This window comes from Dendrobates tinctorius, unplaced genomic scaffold (genome assembly GCF_039654945.1).
Source record: "Dendrobates tinctorius isolate UK_male_01 unplaced genomic scaffold, ASM3965494v1 ptg000165l, whole genome shotgun sequence".
Classification (NCBI taxonomy): Eukaryota; Metazoa; Chordata; class Amphibia; order Anura; family Dendrobatidae; genus Dendrobates; species Dendrobates tinctorius.
This window is the reverse complement of record NW_027361832.1, coordinates 25,652,004-25,665,385: the sequence shown is the minus strand read 5'-3', so window position 1 is coordinate 25,665,385 and position 13,382 is coordinate 25,652,004. Positions and strand designations below refer to the sequence as shown.

General features: G+C 46.6%; 1 protein-coding gene across 1 annotated transcript in view; it reads right to left on the bottom strand.

The window, feature by feature from the left end:
* ZNF704 (zinc finger protein 704) overlaps positions 1 to 8,102 on the bottom strand; it is a 131,362-nt gene extending 123,260 nt beyond the window's left edge. The window contains exon 1 of the mRNA XM_073550602.1: positions 7,885 to 8,102. Coding sequence (XP_073406703.1) covers positions 7,885 to 8,097 — 213 coding nt within the window. The 5' untranslated portion in view covers positions 8,098 to 8,102. The remainder of the gene's footprint in view (positions 1 to 7,884) is intronic.
* Positions 8,103 to 13,382: the final 5,280 nt, after the last annotated feature.

Below are 13,382 nucleotides of genomic sequence, written 5' to 3'. Positions count from 1 at the left end.
GCTGGCGCCGACAAGCGACGCGTGGACGCAGGCGGGAAGACGTCTTCATCGCCACGTCTGACAGGTAAGTAACGACCGCCGACCACTGCTGCATCGCTGCTGAGATCTGCCTGTTTGGCAGCTCACTAGCGACCATTTAGCGATGCACCAGCGATCCTGACCCGGTCGTATCGTTGTCGGGATCGCTGGTGCATCGCTAAGTGTGACGGTACCCTAAGGGAGCACTAAACACTCTGTAGTGGTCGCTCCTAGTTACTGTAGATCAGCTTCTATTCACTTTAATAGGGGCTGAGCTACAGTTCTCAGCAGCGGATACTATAGTGTATGGAGGTGTGCTGGTCCATCCCAGTATACTATCTACAACTAGCCAGCGCTGCAAACATGGATGTAGAGTTAGATCCTCACCAATCTAATAGTGATTACATACCCTAAAGGTAAGTCATCAATAGCTAAGTAGTTGAACAACCTCTTTAGGGTGCGTGCACACGCTGCCGATTCTGCTGCGGATCTGCAGCGGTTTTGGCTCTGCGGAACCACAGCAGTTTCTGCTGCGGTGTACAGTAGCATTATAACCTATGGAAAACGAAAACCGCAGTGAAGACGGTGGGGATTTTTCTGCGCGGTTTTGCTGCGGTTTTCAATCCACAGAAAGAAATGACATGTCAATTCTTTCTGCGGATTCCGCTGCGGTTTGCCATCTGCTCCATTGTAGAGATGATAAACCTTCTGACCTGCGGATTTTACTAAATCTGCGCGGACAAATCCGCAGAGCATTCCGCAGCGTGTGCACGCACCCTTAATGCTCAAACAGGCTTGTTTGGGCTGTACCAAGTTTAGATGTTATGCCCTGTCTGTAAGATAGGGGGTGACTTCCTGATTGCTGCACATTCGACCGTTGGTACCTGTGAATGGAGTGGTGGATGAACATGCGCACCTCCACTTCATTAATTCTTAATGGGACCATCGGAGATAGCAGCGTTTGGCTCATCTTCGGTACCCCCATTCAAAATGAATGGAGCGGATATGGGTATGATCAACCACAACTCCATTCACACGAAACTCTATAGAGGCTTAGTTCTCATGATTGGTGAGGTCCCGGTGGTAGGAAAGTTGTTCCCTAACCTTTGCAATTGGGAAGTTATCCCCTATCCTATACTATGGATAGTGAGTAACATGCATACTTGTTACAAGCCCTTTACAGGGTATCTGTCGTCAGGTTTTTCTATATATTATGAGAACAGCATAATATGAGGGCAGGGAGCTTGATTTCAGGGATATGTCACTTATTAGGCTATATGCTGTAGTTTCTATACAATCAGTGTTTTATCGGTAAGAGATTATCACTGCCTGACTACATTTCTTGTGCAGGCCAGTCAGGTAAATCTGTATAACCCCGCCCACAACACTGATTGGCAGCTTTCTGACTATTCAGTGTACACAGGAAGCTGCCAATCAGTGGTGTGGGCGGGGTTATACACTGCTCACCATACTGACCACTGCTACATCTACAACACATAAAACAGGAGTTCTAGCAAAACTGCATCAAGAAGTCTAGTAAGTGATACATCACTGTAATCTGTCTCTCTGTCTCTCTCTACATTATGTTGCTATCAAATTCCAGAGCAAATGCCTGCTGACAGATTCCCTTTAATGAGTAGATGACAGTCCAGGTTGCCACAGCTGCAGTAATAGCAGTACACTTGCAACTTCACTAAGGTCATCTTGCAACATACAAAATGCAACACTCATCTACCCACTGGTCTGTAGTTAGCTGTTTCTAAAGGGTTATTTTGCTAAAAGGAGGGCATGGCTAATTGCAGAATTAGGCCACAGTCACACGTTCAGTATTTGGCCAGTATTTTACTTCAGTATTTGTAAGCTAAATCCAGAAGTGGTGACGTGTCTCTATTATACATTTCCTCTGATTGTTCCACTCCTGGTTTTGGCCTACAAATGCTGATGTAAAATACTCACCAAATACTGAATGTGTGAACGTGGCCTTATACTGTTCCTCTGATTGTTCCAATGCTGATGTAAAATACTCACCAAATACTGAACCTGTGACCGTGGCCTTAATCTGAGTCTCTCACCACATAACACAGAACAAACGGCACAGAGGAGAAGGCTGTAGGGTTTATCTCTTCTGCGGTTTCTCTCCTCTTCCTGCTGCTCCATGATATGCCCGATCCATGTTGATATACTCCTTACATTCTATACCCACATCGAGCATGAAGTAATAACACCATCACCCAGTACTGTCAAAAACTTACAACATCTTTAGTCTTTCTCTTCCAGTAAATAAAATGTTTCTCCCAGAAAATTATTGCAATTACACGCTTTGTTATACACATGTTTATTTAATTTGTGTATATTTGAACAACAAAAAAAACAGGAAAAAAAATGCAAATTCGACATAATTTCACACAAAACTGCAAAAATGGGCCAGACATAATTGTTGGAACTTTTCCAAAATTGTGTGTAAACTTTGTTTCAAGCATGTGATGCTCATTCAAACTCACCTGTGGCAAGTAACAAGTGTGTGCAACATAAAAATCACACCTAAATCCAGATAAAAAGGGGAGAAGTTGACTCAATCTTTTCATTTTGTTTCTGTGTGGGCCACACTTAGCATGGAGAACAGAAAGAAGAGAAAAGAACTGTCTGAGGACTTGAGAACCAAATTGTTGAAAGATATCAACAATCTCAAGATTACAAATCCATCTCCACAGATCTTGATATTCCTTTGTCCACGGTGCGCAACATAATCAATAAGTTTACAACCCAGGGCACTGTAGCTAATCTCCCTGGATATGGACAGCAGAGAAACACTGATGAAAGTTGTAAAAGCAGGATAGTCTGGATGGTGGATAAACAGCCGAAATCATGTTCCAAAGAAATTCAAGCTGTTCTGTAGGCTCAGGGTGCGTCAGTGTCAGTGCAAACTATCCGTTGACATTTGAATGAAATGACACAATATGGTAGGAGACCCAGGAGGACCCCACTGCTGACACAGAGATATAAAAAGCTAGACAGTTTGCCAAAATACACATCATTAAGCCAAGATCCTTCTGGGAAGTGTCTTGTGGACAGATGAAACCAAGCTAGAGCTTTAGGGTAAAGCACAAACCAAAACGGAATGAGGCCTACAAAGAAAAGAACACAGTACCTACAGTCAAATATGGTGGAGGTTCAAAGATATTTTGGGTTTGTTTTGCTGCCTCTGGATGCCTTGACTGTGTGCAAGGCATCATGAAATCTGAAGATTACTAAAGGATTTTGGGTCACAATGTAGTGCCCAGTGTCTTTAAGGAGGACAATGACCCCAAACATACTAGGAGCACCCAAAATGAATTGAAACAAAGCACTAGAGAGTTCTAAAGTGGCCAGCAATGTGTTGGGACCTAATTCTCATTGAACACCTGTGGGGAGAAGGCACCCTTCAAATATGAGAGACCTGGAGCAGGTTGCAAAAGGAGAGTGATCTAAAATTCCAGTTGAAAGGTGTAAGAAGCTCGTTGATGGTTATAGGAAGTGATTGATTACAGTAATTTATTCCTAAGAGTGTGCAACCAAATATAAAGTTGAGAGTGCCGACAATTTTGTCCTGCTCATTTTGGGGGTTTTGTGTGAAATTATGTCCAATGTACCCTTTTTTCTCATTTGTTTGGGTTGTTTCAATACACACAAATGAAATAAACTTGTGTATAACAAAACATGTGTAACTGCAATAAATTTCTGGGAGAAATACTTCATTTTCTGGAACAATTTCAAGGGTGCCAACAATTTGGCAATTTGGACCATAACTGTCCATGGTGCAATGGACTGTTACATACTGAGCCTATTTTTCAAAACAAGAAAAAAGTTGAGTAAGCAAGAGCCCAAACGCTATACTGGGATAAGCTGGGATGTGGAGTTCTGCAAGAATAAGTTTTTTATGAAAATCAGCTTGGTGTGGGTGGAAAGAAATAACACACCTTTTACTTACCCTCCCCTGCACCAGCCAGGGGGCATTACATGCCATTCCAGGGAGCATTACACGCCATTCCAGGGGGCATTACACGCCATTCCAGGGGGCACTACACACCATGTCAGCAGGCACTACACGACATGCCAGGGTGCACTACACGCCATGTCAGCGGGCACTACACGCCATGCCAGGGGGCACTACATGCCACACCAGGAGGCACTACACTGCCTGTCACCGGGCACTACACGCCACACCAGAGGGCACTACACTCCATGTCTCGCTGACAGTCGTACTAGCAGCATTGTTGTACTAATGGTCCAAACTCTGCGCTCTCCGATACTGTAACATAAGACATTTTTGCCTCTGCAGCACCGACAACGCACAGTAGCACTAAATCTGTACATTGTTGAGAATAACAAGTAATTTTTTCATTTGCTTGTTTCTGCAAGCACAAAGCAATTCTAACCATTGAAGAACATGAGACAACCCCTTTAACTGAGAATCCATCACTCGGTTGTTCTGACTGGGGAGTTTATAACTCTTTCATCTCGTTCATCTGTCTTTTTCTGAGCTTCTCGCAGCTGATTTCAAGCTACAAAGTTCAGATCAATTTTGATGTGGTCTGTTATCCTGAATCAGGAACTGAGAAAGATAAAATAGTTTAAAAAAAACTCTCCCCCCAGAGTGAGCTCCCTGATGGACACTTAGGTAACTCATTCTGCAGTCAGTAATAGACATTAGGACACATAGGCACTAAAAGGCAAATGGTGAACAATAGTTAATGATCCCAATTGCGAATATGAGTTAAAGCTCAAACTTCATACATGTAAGTTGAAAACACCACATACCCTGAAGGCGTCCATATCCTGTAAGAACTGTGGATGACAGTCCACTAATAGACAGCAGAAGGCAGCTACAGGCCTGCAGGACAACCATTCTGAAGAAGCTCAAGCACTCACAAGACAGATAGGAACAAGTCCAATGGATGCATTTATTATCTTATCGAATACTTTATCATTCAATCTTCAGGTAAATGACGTGGAGGTGAGGTAAAAATACAACATATGGACAAAAGTATTGGGACACCTACACATCACACCTACAGGGCCTTTCCTCTCCCAGGCTAATCCACAGGCATTAACATGGAGATGGTTCCCCCTTTGGACCTATAACAGCTTTCACACGTTCTACAAGATTTTGCAGAGTGTTTGTGGGACTTTTTCCCCATTCATCCAGAAGAGCATTTGTGGGGTCAGACACTGATGTTGGAGGAGAGGGCCGGGCTCACAATCTCCATCCTAGTTGATCCCAAAGGTGTTGGTTGGGAATGAGGTCAGAGCTCTGGCCGGTCACATTCCTCCACACCAGGCTCAGCCAACCGTGCCTGTATGGACCTCGCTTTGGGCACAGTCATAGGGCACAGAAGAGGGCCTTACCCAAACTATTTCCACAAAATCAGAGGCATAGAAATGTCCAAAATGTCTTGTTATAACTAAAGATTTAAGATTTCACTGAAACTAAGTGGCCCAGTGCAAACCCTGAATGACATCCCCAAAACATTGGGTCTCCTACATCAAACTAACAATTTCCGTTCTAGTTAATCCCACTCCCAAAGGTGTTGGATGGGGTTAAGGTCGGGGGTCTCTGCAACCAGTCAAGTTCTTCTACACCAAACTCACCCATCCAAGCCTTTAGAGACTTTGCTTTGTACCCTGGGGCACAGTCATAGGGAACAGAAAAGGGCCTTCCCCAAACTGCTCCCACAAAGCTCCAAATTGTCTTGTGTGCTGAAGCATTTCCCTTCTCTGTGGTCATGCAGGTAGGAGGACGAGGGGCCCCCAGCATCTCTGCTCTAATTATCGGTAAGGGGCTCACATTGATGAAGCCCCCATTAGTCAGCGGTGAATAAGAGATAAGGCTTTGTGAGATAACCTATTTAAACAATGAGGAATTGATTTAGTGCAAAACCTTAAGATACATTATAACAGACATGAGACAGGATAATAATAGGTCACAAGGTTACATGTACAATACAGGCAGGTTGTAAGACTATTGTGGGACCCCGGCAAAGACCCTCATAGAGAGTAAGAACCTTTGCAAGCTTTCCCTCTTCATAAGAGGCACACAAAGAGTTTGGTGGAAAACATCATCATGTCCTCCTGCTACAAGTGGTTGAGGGATCTGCGGCAGCAGTCAGACCCCCTCTTCTTTGTTGTATGCCCCACCTTTGTCAAAGACGATTCATAATGTAAATTCCACTAATATCAACAAATGCCGTTCATGCCCTGAACCCTGGATTACTTATTGGTAAATGGTCATTTCTTACATTTTTGTATTTTTTGGAAAATTCAAAATTCCTTCAGTCATTTTTACTTTTATGTGCCTGTGAAAGCTGGGGGACAACCAGGGTGCTCATCATCATGCAGGATGTAATCTAGTTAATAGATGGAACCTAGGAGAGAAGAAGAGGGAAAGAAGGAAGAAGAGGAAGAGGAAAAACAGGAAGAAGATTAAGAATGAGAGGAAGAGGAGGAAGAAGAAGAGGAAGACGAAGAGGAAAAATAGGAAGAAGATTATGAAGAAAAGGAAGAGGAGGAAGAAGATTAAGAAGAAGAGGAAAACTAGGAAGAAGATTAAGAAGAGGAAGAGGAAGATTATGAAGAAGAAGAAGAAGAGGAAAGATAGGAAGAAAAATAAGAGGAAAAACAGGAAAAAGATGAAGAAGAGGAAGTTAAAAAAATGGGAAGTGGTAGAAAATGTAGAACAGGAGGAGGACAAGATGAGGATCTGTACGTCCAGCGACCTCAGCCCTGCGCTCAGCACACAGCCCTGCTGTATGGAGTATATACTGGGCATTTCCTTTGTTACACAGCTTCTCACCACTGTGGTCCTTCCACTGACATAACAGTCGCACGAGCCCCGTGTTCCCGTCACACCCACTCCATGCATCTACTCCTCACTTCTATTATGATCGCAGTTCACACTATGAGAGGGATATTTATGACATGAGGGCGATGGCGGAGGTGCCAGCACTATACCCAGCACTGTTTGCCTTTGTTACAGTAACCCTGTGCCCCCGAGATGACTCCCACAGTGTCACACAAAGCCCCACACATCACCCATATACTACACTGCGACACATCCCCTACACCGTACATACACGGAGAGACGCTGGGCACACACAATAGTCCTGCACACAATACTGGCATCACCTCTATGGGACCCGCACAATCAGATATCGCCCACCAGACTGAGAATGTCTTTTAGGTTTTTGGCATTTTATTGTTATTTGTATTCATATCGGCATTTTATCAACTTGACAGACGAGTGGATGTGAGGGGCATTGATCGCTGTGGATTTCATTAGATTGGCAGTCGTTGTCGTCACTGCCATTAATTGCTTTGTTTACGGGACATTTGGTGCATCCGATGCCCGTCACACTACACCGTCAGATGGTGCGCTGTACAGCCCGCAGCCTTTGTCACGGCAGCCCCCTGGCACAGGTGACTCCCAGGGGGGCTGCTGTCACACAAAGCCCCACACATGATGGGTGGCTTCAGGGGAGGGCAGCAGGGAGAGCCTGGCACCAGATCTGGGGGCACTGACAGATAAAGCCATCACCAGGGCACGTGTGTCTCTCTCCAGAGAAGGGGGTGTGTTGCCCTGTGCCAGTGCTGCATGGAGACCTGGGCTCACCTGCGGCGGTGCCCTCACCAGGGCATGTGTTGCTTCCCTGGCAGTGATGAAGGGGCAGCGGCAGCACAAAGCCTCATTAGGTGCAGATCAGTAAATCTGGAGACATTTCTCTGCACGGTGAGAAGTAGTTTCCTTTGTTACAAGCAGAGAAACAAGCAGCCTGCTGCAGCACATGGCTACCGAGCACGCCCACTCCAGAGCATTCTCCTGCTGGCACCTACCTGGCACCGCACACACCGGGGGCATGAGGGTCGCTGTGCCCGCAGCTCATCCTGCACAGCATCGATCTCCTCGTCCTCGCCACGTCCGTGCCCTGCGGATGACCCCGTGCCCAGCGCTGGCAGCGCCTCCTTCACGCCACACTTAGCGGAAGCCCTCACCGTGCCCAGCATGGTGCCCAGCACGGAGCGCTTGTGGAGGCGACGAGGCTGCATGTTCTTACCCGGGACTGTCCTGTCTCCTCCCCCTCAGGTCCTGGGAGCTGTCAGATGCAGCACCTCCCCATGTGCAGCACGGCCCTCACCCACGGCACTGGCCCGGCACCTCCTGCCATCACGGTGCGGAGGGTGGGCAAGGGGCACCAGGACCTGTGCACTTGGAATCAGGTGGAGGGGAGAGCAGTGCTGGGGGCATAGTCCTGCAGATCTGACCCCCCAAATATACACCCCCAAATATGTGCATGGAGCAGCCGGGACCTGTGCACATTCCATCAGGTGGAGGGGAGAGCAGTGCTGGGGGCATAGTCCTGCAGATCTGACACCCAAATATACACCCCCAAATATGTGCATGGAGCAGCCGGGACCTGTGCACATTCCATCAGGTGGAGGGGAGAGCAGTGCTGGGGGCATAGTCCTGCAGATCTGACACCCAAATATACACCCCCAAATATGTGCATGGAGCAGCCAGGACCTGTGCACATGGCATCAGGTGGAGGGGAGAGCAGTGCTGGGGGCATAGTCCTGCAGATCTGACCCCCCAAATATACACCCCCAAATATGTGCATGGAGCAGCCGGGACCTGTGCACATTCCATCAGGTGGAGGGGAGAGCAGTGCTGGGGGCATAGTCCTGCAGATCTGACACCCAAATATACACCCCCAAATATGTGCATGGAGCAGCCAGGACCTGTGCACATGGCATCAGGTGGAGGGGAGAGCAGTGCTGGGGGCATAGTCCTGCAGATCTGACCCCCCAAATATACACCCCCAAATATGTGCATGGAGCAGCCGGGACCTGTGCACATTCCATCAGGTGGAGGGGAGAACAGTGCTGGGGGCATAGTCCTGCAGATCTGACCCCCCAAATATACACCCCCAAATATGTGCATGGAGCAGCCAGGACCTGTGCACATGGCATCAGGTGGAGGGGAGAGCAGTGCTGGGGGCATAGTCCTGCAGATCTGACCCCCCAAATATACACCCCCAAATATGTGCATGGAGCAGCCAGGACCTGTGCACATTCCATCAGGTGGAGGGGAGAACAGTGCTGGGGGCATAGTCCTGCAGATATGACCCCCAAATATACACCCCCAAATATGTGCATGGATCAGCCGGGATCTGTGCACATTCCATCAGGTGGCGGGGATAGCAGTGCTGGGGGCATAGTCCTGCAGATCTGACCCCCCAAATATGTGCATGGAGCAGCCAGGGACCTGTGCACATGGCATCAGGTGGCGGGGATAGCAGTGCTGGGGGCATAGTCCTGCAGATCTGACCCCCCAAATATGTGCATGGAGCAGCCAGGGACCTGTGCACATGGCATCAGGTGGCGGGGATAGCAGTGCTGGGGGGCATAGTCCTGCAGGTCTGACCCCCCAAATATGTGCATGGAGCAGCCGGGACCTGTGCACATGGCATCAGGTGGCGGGGATAGCAGTGCTGGGGGCATAGTCCTGCAGATCTGACCACCAAATATGTGCATGGAGCAGCCGGGACCTGTGCACATGGCATCAGGTGGCGGGGATAGCAGTGCTGGGGGCATAGTCCTGCAGATCTGACCCCCAAATATGTGCATGGAGCAGCCGGGACCGGTGCATATGGCATCAGGTGGAGGGGAAAACAGTGATGGGGGCATAGTCCTGCCAATCTGACCCCTAAATATGTGCATGAGGCAGTTGGGACCTGTGCACATGGTATCAGGTGGAGGGGAGAGCTGTGGTGAGCAGTGCTGGGGGCATAGTCCTGCAGATCTGACCCCCCAAATATGTCCCATCTGGACTGAGGAGAGCAGTCACCCCCATAAGACTGACCGACATCTATCACTAAAGGACAATTGCTTCATACAGTCATTAAAGGACAATCGCTTACTGACAATCACTTTATACTGTAACTAAAAGACAATCGCTTATTGACAATCGCTTCATACTGTCACTAATGGACAGTCGCTTACTGACAATCGCTTATGTTATTACTGACAGATACTCACTATCACTCTCCCCGACAGACAGCCTATAACTGTGTATTGCGATTTCTCAGACCCTCATGAAGGTTACTTATTGTAGGATACTTTGTGTAGCAGTTGCCCCCAACTTACAGGATCTCAGCACAACCTCTTACCACAATCGACCTTTATGATGTGGCTTTTTTATTTCATTTTTTTTATTCTTGTCTTCTGAGAGTCAAAAATGCCCAAAAAAAAACCCCAAACTAAGATGTTTTGTTAGTTTTTGTAATCGATTTATTGAGGATTTCTCCCATACAGCTCCAACACTCGCACATAAATATCGAATCATATTTGTGTAACTTAACTGCCTTATGTATTCTGTATTACATACATATATACAGCTCTGGCAAAAATTACGAGACCACTGCACAGTTTTATAAAAATCAGCTTCTCTACATGTTTGTCAGCCATTCCATTCCAGTGTCAGTTGAATTCCAACCAGAGTACACCTCATTCTACTTAATGTGCCTCTGATTAGGTGATCACCTGACCAAATCTTATTTAACGAAGGCAAGAATAAAAAACCCTGCTGTGGTGTTCACAATCCTCTTGCAATAGGACAAGCTGGATTGGAAAACAAGTGCTAATAATATCCCAAAAGTAATAGGAATGAAAAAATAACTTTTAACCATGCCAGAGAAGTCTTGAGTGAGGAAAAGAAGGGCTCAATTCTGGCTTTACTAGCAGAGGAATACAGTGAGCGTCATGTTGCCTTCGTCCTTAGGCAATGTGCACACGTCACGGAATTCCCGTGAAAGTTACCGCGGAAATTCCGGAATTCCATTCCACGTAAAAAAACGCATTTTAAATTTCCGCGATTTTCCCGGAAAAACTAGCGATTTGCAAGCGTAATTAGCTTGCAGAACACTAGTGTTTTCCAAGCGATCTGTAGCATCGCTTGAAGAACTGATCAACAGGTTGGTCACACTCGTCATACATAGTGTTTGACGAGTGTGACCAACTTTTTACTATTGAGACTGCCTATGAAGCATCAGTAGTAAAAAGATCTAATGTTAAAAACAAAAATGGTGTTTTTCTTACCTTTCGACGTCCCGCACAGCGTTCCCAATCCTCGCTATGCTCCCAGCAAGTCCCGTTCCCAGTGATGCATTGCGACAATTACCTTTGATGATGTTGCGGTCTTGCGATACCGCTACGGTGTCGTGAGACCGCGACGTCATCAAAGGTCATTGCCGCAATGCATCCCTGGGAACGGGACTTGCTAGCAGCATCGCTAAAGCCTGGTGACCCTGCGAGGGACATCGAAAGGTGAGAATATGATGATTTTTTTATTTTAATTCTATTTTTTACAGGGATATGGTACCCAGAGCCCAGAGGACAGTCTCCTCTCCTCCGGACCGTGGGTACCATCCGCAAATGTTCTGCTTACTTTTCACATGGTGGGCACAGCCACATGCGGAAAGTAAGCAGAACAATGCCATCCTATGGGTGCAGAATCGCCGCGATTCCGCAAAATTAGTGAGCATGCTGCTTATTTTTCCGTGATGCGATTCCACCGCGGGAAAATCAGCAGCATTAGCACAGCATTGCAGAAGCCCATAGGAATGCATGGGATGCTGTTTTTTTGCATTTTCGCAGCAAAAGCGCGAGTTTAAAAACACCGCAAAAGCGCAAAAAAAGCCACAGCCTTAAAGTTTCGAAGACGGCAGTCCATTACAACAAGGTCAAGCAGCAGACATTGGGGACAACAAAGCTACAGACTGGCAGAGTGCGAAAACGAATCTCCCTTGCCCGGGATGACCGTCATCTTATTCGAATGTCACTCAGCAACCACAGGATGACATCAAGTGACCTACAAAAGGAATGGCAAATGGCAGCTGGGGTGAAGTGCACGGCAAGAACAGTTCGTAACAGGCTCCTCAAGTCATGTAAAGCTAGAAAAAAGCCCTTCATCAATGAGAAGCAAAGGAGAGCCAGGCTGAAGTTTGCCAAAGACCATAAGGATTGGACCATAGAGGACTGGAGTAAGGTAATCTTCTCTGATGAGTCTAATTTTCAGCTTTGCCCAACCCCTGGTCAAGTAATGGTTAGACGGAGACTTGGAGAGGCATACAAGCTTCAGAGATGCTCAATTGGGTTTAGCTCAGGGCTCTGGCTGGGCCAGTCAAGAATGTTCACAGAGTTGTTCTGAAGCCACTCCTTTGTTATTTTAGCTGTGTGCTTAGGGTCATTGTCTTGTTGGAAGGTGAACTAAGAGGTTTTCATCCAGGATATCTCTGTACTTGGCCGCAAACATGTTGCCTTCAATGGCAACCAGTCGTCCTGTCCCTGTAGCTGAAAAACATCCCCATAGCATGATGCTGCAACCACCATGTTTCACTGTTCACTGGGCAGGTGATGAGCAGTGCCTGGTTTTCTCCACACAAACTGCTTAGAATTATCACAAAAAAGGTCTATCTACGTCTCATCAGACCAGAGAATCTTATTTCTCATAGTCTGGGAGTCCTTCATGTGTTTTTTAGCAAACTCTATGCAGGCTTTCATATGTCTGGCACTGAGGAGAGGCTTCCATCTGGCCATTGTGCCATAAAGGCCCGACTGGTGGGGGGCCGCAGTGATCGTTGACTTTGTGGAACTTTCTCCCATCTCCCTACTGCATCTCTGGAGCTCAGCCACAGTGATATTGGGATTCTACCTTACCTCCTTTACCTCTCACACCAAGGCTCTTCTCCCATAATTGCTCAGTTTGGCTAGACAGCCAGGTCTAGGAAGACTTCTGGTGGTCCCAAACGTCTTCCATTTAAGTATTATGGAGGCCACTGTGCTCTTAGGAATCTTGAGTACTGCAGAAATTCTTTTGTAACCTTGGCCAGATCTGTGCCTTGCCACAATTCTGTCTCTGAGCTCCTTGGCCAGTTCCTTTGACCTCATGATTCTCATTTGGTCTGACATGCACTGTGAGCTGTGAGGTCTTATATAGACAGGTGTGTGCCTTTGCAAATCAAGTCCTAACAGTTTAATTAAACACAGCTGGATGCCAATGAAGAAGTAGAACCATCTCAAGGAGGATCACAAGGAAATGGACAGCAAAGGGTCCTTACTTGTTGCCACATGGGTTTTTTTTGCCTTCCTCTGGATCAACATGTTAGGGCAAGTTAGGATAGGAAATGGGTTGAACTAGATGGACTTAAAGTCTCCCTTCAACCTTAATAACTATGTTATTTGATACTATGTTATTTGATATTTATGACCATGTGATATTTCGATTTTTCTTTTTTAATAAATTTGCAAAAATTTCTACATTTCTGTTTTTTCCA